At 40.0% G+C, this 18,772-nt stretch overlaps 3 protein-coding genes and 1 long non-coding RNA gene across 5 annotated transcripts in view; 3 read left to right on the top strand and 1 right to left on the bottom strand.

The window, feature by feature from the left end:
• The first annotated feature begins 23 nt into the window (after positions 1-23).
• On the top strand, positions 24-1,552 carry LOC306888837. The gene is made up of 3 exons (XR_013786139.1): positions 24-178; positions 628-708; positions 807-1,552. It is a non-coding gene; the product is annotated as an uncharacterized lncRNA (long non-coding RNA).
• On the bottom strand, positions 1,043-11,154 carry alad (aminolevulinate dehydratase). Its single transcript, XM_079447301.1, has 12 exons — positions 10,708-11,154; positions 9,753-9,875; positions 9,593-9,643; positions 8,661-8,757; positions 8,430-8,565; positions 7,926-8,009; positions 7,740-7,828; positions 7,603-7,658; positions 7,360-7,447; positions 3,621-3,707; positions 1,690-1,819; positions 1,043-1,497 (listed from the first exon to the last, which is right to left on the bottom strand). Exons 2-12 carry the CDS (start codon positions 9,869-9,871, stop codon positions 1,439-1,441), a joined length of 996 nt encoding a protein of 331 aa, XP_079303427.1. The 5' UTR covers positions 9,872-9,875; positions 10,708-11,154; the 3' UTR covers positions 1,043-1,438.
• On the top strand, positions 11,140-12,584 carry tmem203 (transmembrane protein 203). Of its 2 annotated transcripts, none has more exons than XM_079447316.1 (2): positions 11,140-11,202; positions 11,650-12,584. In XM_079447316.1, exon 2 carries the CDS (start codon positions 11,849-11,851, stop codon positions 12,269-12,271), a length of 423 nt encoding a protein of 140 aa, XP_079303442.1. In that variant the 5' UTR covers positions 11,140-11,202; positions 11,650-11,848; the 3' UTR covers positions 12,272-12,584. The 2 variants fall into 2 exon arrangements, with proteins under 2 accessions (XP_079303442.1, XP_079303441.1); XM_079447315.1 differs by having other exon boundaries at positions 11,140-11,347.
• A 1,618-nt stretch (positions 12,585-14,202) lies between these two features.
• The window catches only part of tprn (taperin), an 18,900-nt gene continuing 14,330 nt past the window's right edge, over positions 14,203-18,772 (top strand). The window contains exon 1 of the mRNA XM_079472863.1: positions 14,203-16,416. Coding sequence (XP_079328989.1) covers positions 14,410-16,416 — 2,007 coding nt within the window. The 5' untranslated portion in view covers positions 14,203-14,409. The remainder of the gene's footprint in view (positions 16,417-18,772) is intronic.

Below are 18,772 nucleotides of genomic sequence, written 5' to 3'. Positions count from 1 at the left end.
AATCAATCACTCTCGCGATACTTAGATGTCACAGGCCGAGCAATCTGCGTAGCGCCGCATGAAGTCGATCGAGCAGCACAATAAAGGATCACAACAGAAGTCTTCTGTGAGTAATGTGGCAAAGACAGAGGTAGAAAAGGAAAAGTCTAAATCATGTTACTGTGATTCATAATGAGAGGTAAGGCTGAAGATACTGAAGCTCTGTAACAGTGTATTCGTTTCTCTTTTTCTAAACATTTGCTCAAATTGTTTGATTGATATTATGAACGGGTGTATATCATGGGTATGTACGCTAAACATCAAGTATTTTATAAGTGATTATTAAAAAATGTATCCTAATGGTCGACACAAAACATCTATGGAAGAAAGATGACACCAGTCATATCACTTTACATGCACAACAACTGTTTGTAATGCACTGAATGACATCTGTATTGTTTGTGTATTTTTTTTAGCCCATCTAATGTTAAAAATGGGCATTTTATTCTAATAAGAATGAATTCACGTGTAGTTTTTTTAATAGGCAACTGTGTTTCCAAGATCCTTTAAGGATTTTCATTCTAACAATTTAGACCTCCGATAAATCTTAAGAGATCTGAATCTCTCTTGGGATGATCTGTTTTTAAGGGCTTTCTTTTCTGGCTGAAAGGCTCGTGTCATGTTTTACCACTTCACAAAGAGTCCGAAACATTGCAAGAGATGACGATAGTAAGTTTTAAGTTTAGTTCAAGGATGTAGTTTTAAATAACTGTAGTCACTTCAAGTGTTCTAAAGAATCAGTGACGTCTTCATTTGTTTTCTTACAGGACAGCAAGTTCGGTCAGTCTCTGGGGCATCACCCTCAATTCATCCCTCCTCAGGCAGCGTGGTGCTCATTTAAACGGCCTCCCAAACCATTCGTTTAGTCGACTGAGGTTTTAATAATGGCTGGCAGTAATGATGAACTGTCTGTAAACCCTATAAGGGGATAAACATTTCTGATAACCTGCGCAGACCTTAAAGAAAAGCTCTCATATCGCCCTTGTAATAAACAAATACTGTTCAAAGATGAAACTAGCTTTATTCTGGTTTATAGATAACAACAGGGCATCCAATGTCATTGGAATGATCAGATCATTCATTGTAGAGCTTAACAGCTGTAACGATAAACCCAAGGTCCATTTTCAGTGTTTCTGCAGTGTTAAAGGAAAATGATAACATATATGTGATGTACATAACACAAATGACTAAATTAATGACCAGAAACCAAACAAATAAATACAACTAAATGTTGACATCATTTGAGAACTAAAAAAAACACAGCTTTCTGAATTTCTATAACATGATGCATGAATTAGATAGATCTGCTTTTCAGTTTTGGTTCAAGTCCTAAGATTTGTAAAACTCGGCCTCAGCGATGTGCTCTGATCCAAGTTCATTCACACAGGTTAATCGACTGTTACTCTGTTAACCATGTGAGCAGTTGTGGGGTGTAGTATGTGATAATGATGTCAGCTCCTGCAGGAATAAAAGTGTAATATGAATAAAATGGAAAAGGACATTTCACATCCTCAGCATGTCAACTTTTTTTGATGCATCAAGAGAAAGCAAGCAAAAGACACCAAGATGCTATAACAACACTGCAATCATTTGCCCTCAAAGAACAAAATTCTAAGCAAAATAAAAAATTTGAGGATTTAAACTTCTCACCGGCTCGACGGAAGGCAGTCATAGACTCCATAACCGCAGTGCGCAGGTCAAAAGCTCCGGCTTGAGCTCCATGCCATAGCATGGCAAACTCCCCTGATACATTATACACTGCCAGCGGATGAGTAGGGTGCTGATGAGAGAAAAAGGATTGTTATGTATTAAGTACATGTACATTAGTGCAGCATCAAGCTCTTTTCTCCCTCTACCCTAAAACACGCTACTTTAACTTCTCTCTCTTAACAATTCTCCCTTTTGAAACACTATTCAAATTGGTTAAGTTAGTCCAGTCTGTTGTGTTTGGTCACCTGCTAGGTGCATGTTTCGGAAATGTCCCTGCAAACCGCAACAGCTTCTCAAGTGTAAACACTAACAGTCCCATCAGTTTGCTTTATTCATTCAAGCCTGAATCAGATCATTAAAAATGTTGGAGAACATTTTGTAGAAGAGTTTTATTTTGTATTTGTCTTAGTCTTTTCAGATGCAATGTTATAAATGAAATATATGTCTCACACCCACACAATGTCAGTGGCATGTATAACACAAAATAGCTTTCACGGCGAATGATAATGCAATCGAAGGCATTATTAGGGCATGGGGTTATTGAGACCGACCCGCAACATGGGTGGGATTAAATAAGTGATATTGTGGCATTCAAGAAAAAGTTTGTAATAGCAAAAAGCCATTCGTTATATTTTTGGAAAATAGTTTTCTGTTGGAGAGAATGCAATCCTTTGGAGTGAACTTTGAATACACTTTTATGCTCAACAGCAACATTACAAACTAAATAAAGCTCAAAATCTGAAAAAGCATAATAGGATCCCATTAACATTAGGCATTGTGACTCAGTGAGCAAAATAATGCACTAAACCGACAATTCTCTTTCATTTTGAATGTCTTTAAAACAATTCAGAAGAATGTACAATACAATACAGATCTTAGCAATAAATGTATCGATAAAAGGTCGGGTGCCATGGCTTCACCTAACTGCAAATATAAATATTTTTGTTCCTTTTGACAAATATGAATCAATTATTATTGGGCATTATCTTATTTAAAGGATTAAAAAATCTGATTTTGATATAAACTACAGTCCGTAGAGAATAACTATTATTAGAATAATTCATGGTTTAAGTCTCTAATGAATGCTTAACACCGCGTTCAACACCGGACGCGACACAGCAAAAGACACTAGAAACGCATTAGAATCCATTATAATTAAAAAATGTGTCCACACTGGATGCGGTACGACAAACCCATTAAGAACAAGCAGGTTGTCATGTCGCATCGCGCCTGGTGCGTCCGGTGTAGACACAGTGTTAGGCCCCTCTCTTCCTGCTAGGTCAGTGTTATTTTGAAAAGGGACTTCTTGTCATGTTCAAAAAACTTCTGTAAGCACACAGTCTACCCTTGACGGGTTTGTGTGTGTGTGATTGTATTGTTTCACAAAGGTGAGAACGAGTGGAAAATCACAAGACATACGACCGGACACCTAGTGGCCTTTTGATATGTTTCAATTAGTATTTGACATGTCATCTATGATAATCTATAGGCATTGTGTACTTGTTTAAGTGATTATATACAGTATGAATAACCAATCATGTCAATGTAATGACGTAGCTAGTTGACTCTGTTAGCTTAAATACTACTGCATTTTGAATGTAAGGCAGGTCGGCCTGCGGAACTCTTTGAGATTGCTGGCAAAACTACAAACGATGTTTTCTTCCGTAAATTTGCTTAGATAGATTGCATGCCAGACTATTTGTCTTCATTCATTATAACTGGTCTACGGGTCTTTTACTGTAAATCCCCTACAAAATAATAACCCAAAGGAGACATTTTTCATATTTTATTATTTTTTAAGTTTTTAAAGTTCTATTAAAAGTGTTAGGATTTTGAAATGCAATTACACAGTGACCATAATTATTACCTACCTTATTCTTTACCTCCCTCACTATATCAAGGTAAGGTAATCCAGGTTTCACCATCAGCATATCAGCCCCTTCTTTCACATCCCGGTCCTACAGGAACAAAAAAATATTGAATATGCTATTCAATTGACTTTATAGTACATTCTTAGTCACAGAAATGTTACTAGGTACAATTGCTTTGGGGCCCTGGAATATGAAATAAAATCACTGTCAAAAATAAATGTACGTAACTGAAAGAATTTGTGTGTAATATTATTTTATTCGTGCGTAATTTTAAAAATTGTATGTAATTCAACTTTTTGTGAGACTTTGATTTCAAAATCTGCGGCCACAACAGTTTACAAGTATGACAATTTGTTTTATTTGTTAGATTACAACTTCAAATTCTACGACTATGACATTTTACAGACACAACCGCAACTCCGTTACGTGCACGAAGTGCGAATTACGAACACGAAGCACTGTGTGCGAAGAGACTGTCAAAAATACGTCATCAGCTCACAGGCATTACTATCCGAAGGAAGATTGATCGATTCCACGACGTAGTGCGCATGCGCCCCCGCTTAAACAACTAGCGCCAAAATGACAGCTCAACAGCCAAGCGCTCACTCATCGTCTCAAGTTTTAATTCGGACACTGTTATGTATTCATGAAGCAGACAACCAAATGCTATCGAACATGCTTTACTGCAAGCATAGGAATTAGGGTGGCCATACGTCCGGCTTTTGGCCGGACAGTCCGGATTTTAAGCCCCCTGTCTGGCGTCCGGCGCAGCCTCAAGCCGGACACTCATTTGTCCTCCTTTTCGGAGTTGCGCTGAATCGGCCTTAAAAAACGCGCTGTAAAACCTTTATTGGGACGCAGCAGCATCGCGTCTGACGCCGTAAGATCTCCTGTCAAACAGATGATTGGCTGAAAGAGATGTCAAATAAATATCTGATATATAATTGGTTAAAAACGTAAACAAGCCTTCACGACGTGTAGGTGGGGCACGTACAGGCTACGTCACATCATAACGTTAACATGCCGAAACGTCCAACATCATTTAGTCCGGAATGGACACAAGACCACGAATTCATATCAAAAAGCAGTAGAGATGCTTTCCATGGATTTTGCACACTATGTCGCTGTGTAGTGGACGTTAGTAGTAAAGGGAAAGCCGCCATTGACCGACATGCCAGCACTGAAAAACATAAAGGTAACCAAAGAGCTGCTGGTGCGTCTTCCCTTAGGTCTTAATTTCGAGAGGCAGCATCACCTCAGGATGACAAAATCTCCGCTGCAGAGCTTTGTAAAGTCTATCACGCAGTCAAGCATCACCAGTCATACAGGAGTGTCCTGAAGAAATACAAATACTGTGAACAAACACTTTTTTGCCTCTTCTGTTACACAGGTCTACATCAAGATATGTTGTTGATCAAATTGTCTGGCAAGTAATAGAGTAGGCTATTTCAGAATCACTGTATCATGATACCATAGATATGATAGACAAAATTGTATTGTTTTTGTGAGTACACCAGATGCAGTTATTCTTGCCTCACTAAATGCCGCAAAGTGTCCTCCTTTTTGGTGTTATGGAAATGGCCACCCTAGTAGGAATGCAGTGAAGACCTCCTAAACCAGCGCGTTAATCAGTAGGTTCGCGAGACATAATAAAACCTGATTAAGCTTGTTTGTGTTTGTTTTATTAGAGTCGGGGGCTAAACTATTCTTTGAGCAGCTAAACGTAACCGAATCTGTCTCTATAATATATCTCCTATCTGTTACTAGAAATAAGTAACTGTTAATCGTGTCCGAATTAAAATTAAAACTTGAGACGCTTGGCTGTTGAGCTGTCATTTTGGCGCTAGTTGTTTAAGCGGGGGCGCATGCGCACTACGTCGTGGAATCGATCAATCTTCCTTCGGATAGTAATGCCTGTGAGCTGATGACGTATTTTTGACAGTCTCTTCGCACACAGTGCTTCGTGTTCGTAATTCGCACTTCGTGCACGTAACGGAGTTGCGGTTGTGTCTGTAAAATGTCATAGTCGTAGAATTTGAAGTTGTAATCTAACAAATAAAACAAATTGTCGTACTTGTAAACTGTTGTGGCCGAAGATTTTGAAATCAAAGTCTCACAAAAAGTTGAATTACATACAATTTTTAAAATTACGCACGAATAAAATAATATTACACACAAATTCTTTCAGTTACGTACATTTATTTTTGACAGTGATTTTATTTCATACTGGAACAGCTCTAGCTTTGTGAACTGTACTTTTAACCAACCAAATGAAAGAATTGTATCACTGAACTTTAAATATGATGACTTGCCACTAACTCCCAGCTGAATAAAAGGAAAAAAAATTGAATGCCATCGACCCACCTTGATTTTACAAATCACTATACCAACAACAAAGGACACGGCACCTTAATACGCCTCGGTCAAAAATATGAGCTAAACCTTATAGACATCAAATAAATAAAATTCAAGTTTGATTGCAGGTATTTTTCAATTGTACAAATTTAACATAAGAAAATATGGTTATTAAACATAAGGTTATTTAGGTATTTTCAGCTGTGCCCAACATTATAAATTCAACTGCTAGCTGACAATGTCACCTTTTACTGGCATTTGTCGGATCGGTGACTTACACCCTTAAAGTTACCAGTTCCTTATTTAGGTTTTTCAGTAAGATGTCACACAACTTTCAGTCCTGTTATTAAAATGTCTCAGATAAAGCCCTGACCTGTTCTCCCTTTATTATTATTTTTGTAATTTTTAAATAATATTCTTATCTTCCTACTGCCTACTGTTAAAGGTCCAGTACGAATTTTGACCATAACGCTCCCTCACTTTCGAAACACTACGACGGCTGAAAGAACATGGAGAATTACATGCAAGGGGACCCGCGGTGTATGTGTCATGGTTCTGCCAGGTCTTGTCAGGTTTTTCTAGTCTTGGGGCAGGATCATGACAGTACGTGTTTTGTGTGGAGAGAAACACATTATTGTCGGTCACAACATAATGTGCTTTCTCTCCGGTCTCATCTTTGGTTCCGCCCTCTGGTTTCTTAGGTTAACATCCAGCCTGTGTCATTACCCACACCTGCCCATTGTTATCTTCCTTGTTAGGTCCCTTATTTAAAGCCCTGGTGTTTTCTGTTGTGTGCGGTTTGTTTTGCCATTACCTTGTTCCTGTCTAATTGTTTTCTTGCCAGTCTAGTCAGTGTTTTTGTTCCCTGTCAAGTTTAGTTTTTGTATTGTGGTTTTCCCCCTCGTGGGTTTTGTTGTTTATTATTATTTACATTAAAGACTTCTGTTAACCCTTTCACTGTCTGCACTTGGGTTCTGTCCAGTATGTAGATACAAATAGCTCATTTATACACCTCTGAAGACAGAGTTTTGTATATTATATTGCATTTGTATCAAAAGATCATCCCGAAAATGACACACTGGACCTTTAAGAGCTTTGCTTAAAAAAAAATAAGCAATCACAAATGAAATCAAACCATTGTAATTCAATAAATATTGTATTAGCTTGGAGGTAAAGGACGTTACATGAGAGTGTCTTTATGTGGGTGTAGGTATGTGGTGGGGAACCCTCAAAAACATGTTTCTCTACAAAAAGGGGGGCCAGCAAAAACATTTGGGAACCACTGACACGAAAAGTGTAATTACCATGCCTCTATTGCAAATGAATGGGGGCGAACAGAGTATTAATGATAAATGCACTTTAAGACATATTTGTATTTTCTTACACAAGCCCTCAGTGCTAATCCTCTGGCACCAGGAGGCAGCTGATAGCATCGCCTGTCTCCAAACGCAGGTTTAGACTGGGCAGCATCCCTTTTAAAGTAAATGAAACATTTTTACAACACAATACATCTCTAAAAAATTAAAAATGTTCAAATCATTTGAAGTTATGAAAACTTAAGCTCTATTGGTTTTCTTTTAGGAATCTTACAAAAACATAGTAAACGAAATAACTAATTGTACACTACCTGAATGGTCCATAGTAGCAGGAGGCAAATTTAGCACTGTAGCTTAGCACTGACACCTAATAAATGAGAGATTCAGACACAGTCTTGAGTATTTTGTTCTACTCATAAAAAATCTGTTTACTCTAAAGTGTCCCTACCTTGTTTCCCAAATCATTGGATATGAGTGCTTGCTTAATGGATGCAATTCGCCCATCCATCATATCTGAAGGGGCAATGATGTGGCAGCCTGGGTGGTAAAGGTAATGTGGTATGACAAGCATAAACTACTGTACAATAGTTCAATAAGGATGGATAGTTGACTACAAAAAGATACATTTACAGACCTGCTCGTGCATAGGCTAGTGCTACTTCTGCCAACCTCATACAGCTTTGGGCATTATCCAGTGTTCCATCTTCACGTAGAATTCCTTAAGGTGTCACAAACGGAAAGAAATAATATGATATAGCTGTTTTTCTTTAAGGCGGAGTTTTAAGTCAAGTGTCTATGGGTAGCTGACAAATAAACCTATGGTGTCCTATGGTGACAGCAAAAATCGAGAAAAAAACCCTAACAAGATAAAATTAATCTCTCTTATGATATTGTGTATTGTAAATATAAATAATGCAAAATTATATATTAACAGTTTGTATTCCAATTTTTGGAAATGTCACACCACATGTACTGTATTTTTTTCAATTGCCCCTATATGACTTGAATAACCTATTCAATGCAAGGGAAAATATCGCCTGGTTGCTTAGAAAAAAAAACTGATCCATAACCAGGAGCATGATTCCTTTTTCTAGCGAATATCAGTGACAGCAACACCACATGCAGATGTGAAACTAACCACAGTGACCATGAGAAGTATAGGGGCAGAGGCACACATCACAGGCCAACACTAGATCAGGGAACGTGCTCCTCAGTTTCTTCAGAGCCAGCACCGCTGGAGTGTCATCTGTGTCTGCGCCAGAGCCTCTCTCATCCTGGGAACAGAAATGAGAATGCAAGAAGTCAGTATATAAATAAACGTCCACAAAATGACAATGTGACAATTCATGACAAGTTTGACAGCAACCACCTTTTCAACTTTAGCAGGAACTCCGAAGATCAGCACACACTTCAGGCCTTTTTCCACAAGGGGACGAAGTACACCTTCTAGCTTATTAACACCATATCTGACATCAGAAGAATGTTATTGTATGAGATAATAACATTAGCATTCTACTGTACAGACACTTTTACACATAATAAAGACATTTTGGTAGTATGTATACTTAACATGTGCCGTATAGAACTATGCATACTGTGATTGGTTTTGTATCCCACAATGCAATGCACAATGCAAACCTCCATAGTTGAAATAGTTCACATACAAAATGAAAGAATCCCAAGTAATAGTAGTCATTTCTGAAAATTGTTTTTATCATATTGCCTATATAAATAAATAATATAATGTAACAACAATGTTGCAGAAATAAATTATTTTAAGAAGCTAGACAACTGCGCAGGTAGAAATATATTATTACATTACTAAACCAGGTCTGCTTAATGCAAATATTAAAACAAAAGGACCTCACTTTTATTACAATTCTAAAATTATCATGTAACAAAAACACCCAGTAACACAAAAAAACGACACTTGGCTTATCATTTTGCTTAGTGGGCTTTCCAGGCCCACCCTGCCTTATCTCAGACCTCCAGCCTTTTTTATCGGCATTAAACGTTTACTGCTTTAAAATATGGAATTACACAAATTAGGGGTTTAAACTTTATTTAACATTTCCTAATTTTTAGCAACTAGGCCTGTTCTGATGTGAACAAATAGAAGGTCTCCTTTGAGATTTAACAAGTCCTATATTTCTTATCCAGGGGCATTTAGTGGTACATGTTACCATGGTTACATTTTGCAGAAGTTCTCAGACACTGTATAGACACGAAGAAAAACGTAAACCAGAACTCTAAACAAATTTGTCTAATGAGAAAATGTCTTTGTCCAAACAAAGCGCATACCTTGCCTGACCAGGTAGACTTGCAATTGGTTCAACTGCATCCGGGCTGTCACTGTTAAAAACAATAAAAGAAAGATGAACAAAAACAGCGAAACACTATTTAATGTTGTAATCAAACAATTGCTAAATAACTGCTAAAATATACTCCAGAGAAGACATACGTTATGAAAATTGGATATATGAGGTTATCCGGTCTGAGGTCTGATGCGCAGGTCTGCCAGTAACGGAGAGTAGGATGGAAATAACCGCTGTGTAATACAGAATCTGCTGGCTGTGTCATTTTCCTGAAAGACATTAAAACAGTGGGTGTTTGACTGGAAACAAATGATGATTATTATTATAAGAATCATTATTTTCCCCTAGTCTAAATCTTGTGATTGGAGAATTTGGGATGAGCTCTTTCCACCGATTATGAAAATAAGTCATGCATGAATGAGCAGCAGAATGATTTGAACACATTCCAGGCATTCAATATACTAAGCCATGCAGAAGTATTCCCCTTGCCAAGAAGACCCATACATTGAATGGTGTAAAACACGCACATTTTGGTATCACTAACTGATCTCTAACTAAAATAACAATGGTACCACTAAGGTCTTTGTAACTTTGTGGCACCATGAACTTCCTTCCAGTGACGTAACAGTTAACGTTACAGTAAGTATGACATAAATATCCGGTTATATGAGTTATTGACTATTGCACAATTACGGAACTGTAATTAAGCCCAAATATATATATATATATTTTTTTTTCTGTTAAAAGACTATTAACATTTTTGTTTGCATGGTCACCTTAACATTAATTCAAACGTGAACTGCATTAATTGATTTACACAATTCATTACAACTCTTACACAACAGAGGATTACAGCCGCTGCACTTGTAAAACGGAAGCTCTGAAGTTACATAATACACGTGTCTACCGTCTAAATCGCAGAACAGATGTTTCCAGCTGAGATTGGTTTATTTTTGACCGTTTTTTTTTGTTCTAAATCAACTATTACACTTCGACAATGCAAATCTTAATCACGATACCATGCTGACCTCAACATCGTATACGCTTAGAGTAACGTTTAATAAATGCTAGAGAATATGACATAGTAAAAAAGATACGTACTTAATGGTTCGTCCCTGTGTATCGAAAGCTGTAGGTGACCTAGCTAAGTGGAGCGATACTTCGTGAACCTCAGAACCTCGGCATGTGGGTTTCTTTCATTGGATGGCAAACAACTGTGAATATGAGGAGACTGCTATATTCCTCTAGGGGGCGCACGGTGGCTCAAATAACCGAGTACTACATTACAAATGTCCTCGTCCTATCAGAATGTTGGTGTACTTCAAACTATGCGCTTTGAAATGTCAACGTTACGCTAAAACATCATACATGATCAGAGATAGGCGTACATTTGAACTCATATGATCGTTATGGGTTGAGTACAAAAACGTGTCCATTTCATCGGACGTCTGCGCGTTAAGCACCGCCCATCTAAAGCGAGATTCGTTATTCCATCCCGTATCTTATTATTGTTATTTCGCTAGTCATTCCGTTTCTCGGCCTCCGTACAAGAGATTGGGGAGTTCTCGCGATATGTATCGGGTCTCCTGCTGGAAGGTAAATAGCTCGTCTCGGCTAGCTGCAGTTCATCACAGCTGCAAATCCGTAAATGTCAAGGCATCCGTTCATAAATGACCCCTTGAACATGTAGCTTATGGTTACATGTTTGCCTGCGACCATCACCGCAGTCGAAAACTTTGAGGTAAAAGGCTTTTTCACGAATTGATGGTATATTAAGTCCTCGTCATCGTATGCTAACTGACAGCTCGCTTGTTTATACTGTCCATTTGGTTTCCGCAAGACGTAGGAGGTTAATGTATTTAAAACGTGTTTTCTGAGTACATTTATAAGTACGTATAGCATTGGGAACTTTAAATGTGAGAAGTGAAATCTCACATCCGTATGGGTTCAAGTCTTGACGGTGTGCTCTTTCACGAAGATCATTCTATTGATGTATTGTTTTTAAATGCACGATAATAAAGCTATTTTGTGTTTTTCTTTTAGGTTTCGACCACTCTCAAATGCACCAGAAGTCAGAAGGTGGACGTGGTCCATCTCGAAACGTGCATAATGTTGCCAAAGTAGTGGTACAGTCTTCAAAGGAAGATTTGTCATAGACTTTCATGTCCATCAACTTTAATGCTCGTCTTCACCATCAGTCTCTAGTTGCAAGAGCTAGTGTTTTGTTAGTGTCTCAGTAACAATGCTGTTTTCTCTACGAGAGCTGGTGCAATGGCTGGGCTTTGCCACGTTCGAGCTGTTCCTCCACCTGGGTGCGCTCCTGGTCTTCAGCGTGTTGGTGGCACTGCACATGGATGTGGACAAGCAGACTTTGGACATGAGCTGGTGGCTGGTCTTCTCGCCCTTGTTTGCCGCTGACGGCCTCAGCACCTACTTCACGGCCATCGTATCCATTCGCCTCTATCAGGAAGGAGAGAAGCGTCTGGCAGTGCTGCGCTTGCTGTGGGTCCTGACCGTTCTCAGTCTCAAGCTGGTGTGCGAGGTGCTGCTATGCCAGAAACTGGCCGAACAGGATCAGGCACGTGACCTGTGGTTCGGTCTTATCGTCTCCCCGCTGTTCATTCTCCTACAACTGCTCATGATTCGTGCTTGTCGTGTAAATTAAAGCACAATCTTTCTGCCCACATGCCAATGGACGTATTTAAATCAGATGGGCACCTGCAAACCAGGGGTAGTGAATCCTTGTAACATCCGTTTTTATATGTATTCAGTTTCATTATTGACTCATGCATGTGAACATGGCGTAATTGCATCATATAGAATGCTTAAAAGTAATGTGCAATTTTTGATTGTTATTGTCTTAAGTGCTTTAAAAGGTTTGATCTGAATTTTCTCAGAATACTGTTTATGTTTCTTTGTGTTATTACGTTTATTGTTGTTTGTATAATTGTAAATAAACCATCAACATTTAAACACTCAATTTAGTTTTCTTTCTGCTTGTCCCTAAAAGGGGCTTGTTAATAGGCGTCTATTTACAACAGGTTTAACGCCTTAACATGCTATTTGTATAATTATCACTAGGTGGCACCATTGCTCTTACCACTTAAATAACAGCTATGCCCAATTTGTGTAATAAATGGTAATAAAATGTAGTTGATTAGATCTGTGTGACTTCAAAGGGGCAGTTCAACCAAACATGAAAATTCTGTCATTTACTTCAGTGATTGGACCGTTGTACTAGCAATGCCAAGGTCGTGGGTTCGATCCCAGGGGTTGCACATATTTTCTAACAAATGTATTGTATAATGCAATGTGTGTAGCTTTGGATAAAAGTGTCTGCCAAATGCTCTTATTGTTCCAAACCTGTTTAAATGTCTTTGTTCTGCTGAAGACAAAAGTTGATTTTTGCAAGATTGTCAGTAACCAAACAGGTCTCACCCCCCCTTTAACTCCCAAAGTATTTTTTGGCAGTAAATTGGAGGATGAGATCTGTTTGGTTACTGACAATCTTGCAAAAATCTACTTTTGTCTTCAGCGGAACAACCTGAGGCTGAGTAAATGATGACAGAATTTGGGTTTTTGGGTGAACTATCCCTTTAAGGAAAACACTGAAATAGTTTTGTGATCAGCTAAATTGAAGTAAATGTAAAAAGGTCTTGAATATGTAAATTGTCAATGTATACAAGACGCCACTTGGTTGGGATATTTAGGTTCCAATGAAATGGCCTTCGTACATTTTTGTTTGTGGTTTAAGTACCCAAATATGCTTTTGGGATAATGAATATTTACTAAATGACAATGGGTTTAAAATATGTGAATAGAACTTGATGAATTGCTTACATGTGAAGCCCGACACTATATATGTAAATAATCATTACGCAGTGAGAAACTCTGTGTTTTTATGGTTATGGACCTTGTCCTTGATTTACAATAGCAAAACAATTTCCTTGAAGGTATGTTTAGACATTTGTGTGTTATTAAATTGCCAAACTTAATGTCCCAAACCTCTACAGTGCCCCGAAAGCACCAATTGTACACTCTTATCTTGAAATAACAAGTTTTCCTGTTACGGAGAGGGGAGACTCTTTACATTAGTCATTTTGATTTTATCTGATAGACTGCATGGCAAGGTGCAAAATACAGCCATAAATTTGAATATACAAAGTCTATAATCTTACTGTCTTGTAGGCACAATCTTTATTCATGTGGCTTTATTTAATCTCCAAACTGGATTATGACAAAGGCAGTACTACACCTGTCATCATAAGATTTTTTTTTATTACATAATGTATTCATTTATTTTAACTTTAATATACAGTTTTGTAAAAAGTCCTAGGCACATTGGATGATCTACCAAAAATATAATATACATTTATACAAATTGTACATACAATATATGGTTATATATTTTCCAGGTAGGTTGTTTCAAGCATCTTGAAGATTCATAACATGGTCCATTCCTAATCCTGGAACTATGCTGAAAGGAATATGAAAGGGGCGTGCGTGTTTTTGACACGGAGTGTATGAATATTCTAAATAGACCCTGTAGGTAGGCGGGGTCATTTGTTAAAACCAAGTTGTGATTCAGGTCAAAATGACCAAATGAGGCGTCCTCCCTGAGACGGAAGAGTGACGTCACTTGCTGAGGGCGGGGTCGCGTCGGTAGACGGGCATCATCATCATGCAGGATACATTGTTGCACTTGCCGCCGCAATGATGTACGCGAACGAATAAGAGAGAGACGCTGCAGGTACGGCGAGAGATTATTTGCTTTTCACCGGATCTCCACGTATTTGTGCAATCATGTCGGGAGGGGATCTTCGCGTTTTTCACCAGGAGCCCGGGCAGGAGAGCCCGAGGATGCCGGCCTGGAAACGCGAGATCCTTGAGCGAAGGAAGGCGAAGGGCGGCGGGGCAGATGCCGAGTCCGTCGCATCTCGACTTAACGGCGAGCCAACGGCAAACAGAAGCAAGGATGATACCACCGGCGCACATTCAAGCAGGAACCACACGATTACTCCCGCCAGTCAGCATTTTTCTGGCAAGCGTACGACCAAAAGCCCGGATCTGTCACCGGTGAAAACAAAAGATCACTGGCAGTCCGCGGACGCGAGCGACTCGGAGGAGAGAACGGTAAGAGACAACGGAGCGCAGGAGAGCCTGGTGCTGCATGAGAGTTTGGGTCCGTTGCAGGAAAACCCGTTCATTAAACTAGAGAAAGAGCGCAAAAAGCGTCAGAGCCAAGAGAACGCCACCCGTCCCGTTCAACACATATTGGAGTTATACGGGAGCGTTCCCGGAATACGGACTATACGGGCTGATAATATCATCATCATTGAATCTGACCCGGATTACTTTACGGAAGGATGTGGTTTAAGGCATGCCTCAAAACCGCAGCAGAACGGCACGGTGAGCGGATATAGTTCTCTTAATGACCTGTTAGACCAGAGAGGTAGTCCGGTTACCGAGATACGGGCCAGGGAGGTTGTCGTTTATGATACGGGGCTAAGTAAAAGTGAGGAGAACCTCAGTACGCTGGGACGGCCGGATCCCTCCCATCTAGATGGTCAGGGCAGGGTGAGTCGCATGCTACAGAAATTTGACAGAAATTATGGGAGGTTGCAACCCAAGTCACGCAGCACAGAAAACCTCCTGGACTTGGATTCTAGTCCTCTCCGCCCAAGATCCAAACACCAGCCAGATGTGGTGCCAAAAACGTCTCAGCTACCCGTATCTCCTGTCCGTGCTTCATACAGCAAAGTCTTCCAGAACAACCAGTCTTCCGCAACCAATCATCACGGCTCTCCCAGTGGCTCTGGGAGCAGTACACCTGCTTCCGGATCCCCTCTGTTGGTGTCTTCCACGCGCAGACGTATCGACAGGAATGGGGGGTGGAGCGCGACTGTGCGCCCCACGGAAGACAGTGAGCGATCTCCGTCCAAGTATGTTCGAGACCGAGACTGGGACAGCACAGATGGAGCCTCCAAAGCCAAGGTGCCATGCTCTCCGGAGAGCCACCGTGCCCGTGCCGACTGTACCCCCAGCCCCACGTCGCCCCCTTTATCACCTAGCTTTGAGATAAGGCCCTCCCCTCGCCCAGATCTTTCTCTCCTTCCGGCTGGTGACATACAGGCACGTGCGCTCGCCAACCTGCGCCTGCAGTCTCGCAATTCCTTCACCGTCGTTCCCAAGAGTCGTGCGGCCATCTCATCCCCAGGAAGCACAGCGCCCTCCAGCCCCGTCCTTTCACCCCCGTCCTCACGACCCCTGGGGGGCGGGGTGGTTTCAGAACCCGCAGTGCCAACCGCTCTGTCGCCCACTTCTATCGCACACCCCATACCAAAACTTACAGAGAAGTTGAAAGTGGAAGCCAAAACTGAGTCTTCACAACACTCCCCATCTGCCATACCCGGCTCACCCGCTCCATCGTCTCCCCCATCAGCCGGATCTCCCGTCAAATCGGTTCCATCTCAAGAAGAATCACCTGTTGATAAGCTGCCAGTCACTAACATCGATGACATTGTTATTGAGCCCACACCACCACCTCCTAGCCCTGCGGTGCAGAAGCGCAAAGGTAATACGTTTACAGTCGTTCCAAAACGAAGGTCCGAGGCCCAGCCCACAACTCCTGATACCCAGGAGCCTGCCACAGACTCTCTGAGCACGTCACCTGTCTCGCAGCCCCCCTACGCCCAACTGGGCACGCAGCTTAAGAAGCGCTATCCCGCTGCAGAGGAGATAGAGGTCATTGGGGGCTACCTCTCCCTTGGGCGATCGTGTCTCTCCAAGATGGGTTCGACAGGGAAAAAGGTAAATCTACTAATACTAAAACATATTTGATCAATCTTTCTCTACTTACCATGAGAAATAATAATTTTTTGTGAAAATGTTAGAGGCTGCAAAACCTTTCTTCAGTCATAGTGCTTTTCTATATCTGTGAGCTGTTCAATACTGCACTGTATTGGTTAAAGGGTAAATGGGTTAGAGAGTGAGTGACAGAAACAACTCATATTCTGTTCTTGTTAGCTTTTAGATGTAAAACAATAGACAGACTGTTTCATCTTTTGAGAAAAATATTTGAACACATTTGGTTCTGGAAATCAAATGTTGTGGAATATGTCCGTGTTTATGGTATTGTGATAATATTGAGATGAACTGCACCGACGTTACTCGAGCACCTGCGTAAACGTGAGAGGAACTGACATAAAACATTTACTAAAATGACTTTGTAACCTGTGGGTCAAAGTAATTTCAAGGACGATAATAAAGAAAATAAAGTTAGATGTGAGAAAAAGTCTGGCATCATCATAAGGCTCTATTCGGTTTAATGTGATCTGATGCTTGAGAAGTTGTTGAAACCAGTGTATTTAAATATATAACAAATTCAGTTTGAGGTTTTAACTGTCATATAGACCTTGCCCGTAGTGTGTGCTTTTATCACGACTTTAATACATAACGAAACGTAAACGGCAGTAAAGAACCTGCCAGGGGACGTCAGGTGATTTGCGATGGAAAATGAGAGTCATGTGTTCTGTTCTGAGTTCAGTGTTACCGAGGCCTGATAAAGGTCTCTTAGGTGGTGCATGGTGAAGGGAATGTGAAGCAACCTTTTGGCCGTTACCTTCAAGATTTTCAGTTTGCTGTGCCCTTATGTAAGCGTTTGTTTAATTTAATTAATTTAATTTAATCTATATTTGTAGTTTTACAGATGAACTTGAGATTTGTTTGACTTGTTACATAAACTTCTGCCATTCAAAAAAGACCAGTCAAAGCAGGAAAGCAAAGATTAGCATAAGTTCTGTCGGGCTGTCATGAATTCTTTACCGGTTAATATCAAACAAACCCCTAACAGTGCTATTAAAAGATTTAGAAACAAAAATACTCTGTCATCATTCACCTGTTGTCATGTTATGGAAACCTGTGTACTTTCTTATGTTTGCCGAACACAAAAGGAGGCATTTGATTGAATGTCCGGTTGGGTGAATTTATTACAATAGCGGAATGTCATGACTCACCTTTACCCTTGTCGCTTTATAAAGACTTTCATCAAAAAGCCCACTGAAATATTCAGATATTCATAAACATCTTTGTTGTTTTACATGAAAAAATAAATCAAATGGGTTTTTTAAAGACATGAATGAGTAAATGATGACAGACTATTCATTTTCGGTGGTATGGACATGAATTATAAGAAAACGAGCTCATTGAAGAATAAAAGAAACAACTGGAATGTACTACAGACAATTATTTTACAAAATGTACAGTTTGTGTCTTACCATAACCATTGTAAAACCAACCACCCAGAAAAACTCGCATTGCGATGGCATTTTGCACAGGCAAGTCCCCGTCATTTTCAGAAAATGTGAAAATCTTGTTACTTGAATAACCTCATTGTGAAACGTGTTCTTGTGCATTCAGCCGTTATGATTCAGGAAGTCATTAGTCTATTGTGCAGTTTGGGTCAAAGAATTTTAAATGAACCCACAAGGGAATCTTTCCAAGTTGTTCGTCACTGGCAGGAACCCCAATGTGTTGGATCTCACTGTTGGAGCTCATTTTCCAACAGTGCGGGCTGTCTTTTCTCATGTTCGGCTGTTATGTTGCTATTGTTCTTGCTGTCAAGTGTGTTTCTAGGCCTTACCTGATTAAGGATTGGCCCATGCCACACCTTTTGTTTCGTTGGGTTTTAAAAAGTTTCATCAAAGCTCTTCCTGGTTTGGAGCTCAAACAGGGAAGCAGCAATTATGACAAAACCAACAGCATTGGAATGTGGGCAGTGTGTCCATGTGTTCTTAAAGGTATAGCTCACTTAAAGATTAAAATGAACATTACTCTTCTATAGAACACAAAATGTATTTTTAGAAATGTCTCAGTTTTGTGTCCATATAGTGGACGACAATGGAGGCCTATGGTGACCAACATTCTTCAGAATCTCTTCTTTTTTTTCACCTTGCTCTTTTTCCCTCTTTCAGTGCTGGGTTGTGTGAGTGGTTCCCATGGCACTGTTGTGTGGTTTCTAAGGTGTTCTGAGTGGTTGTTGGCATAGTTGCTGTGTGTTGCTAGGCTGTTGTGTATAGTTACTTAATGTCCCAGTCCAAGTAAAAAGTGCCCCACTATACCCTTTGATTATGGTTCTTTGTTTCAAATTACTTGTTTAATATCTCTG

Source organism: Barbatula barbatula (assembly GCF_947034865.1).
Source record: "Barbatula barbatula genome assembly, chromosome: 2".
Taxonomy (NCBI): Eukaryota; Metazoa; Chordata; class Actinopteri; order Cypriniformes; family Nemacheilidae; genus Barbatula; species Barbatula barbatula.
The sequence above is the reverse complement of the archived record's forward strand: the minus strand, read 5'-3'. Positions and strand labels throughout refer to the sequence as shown.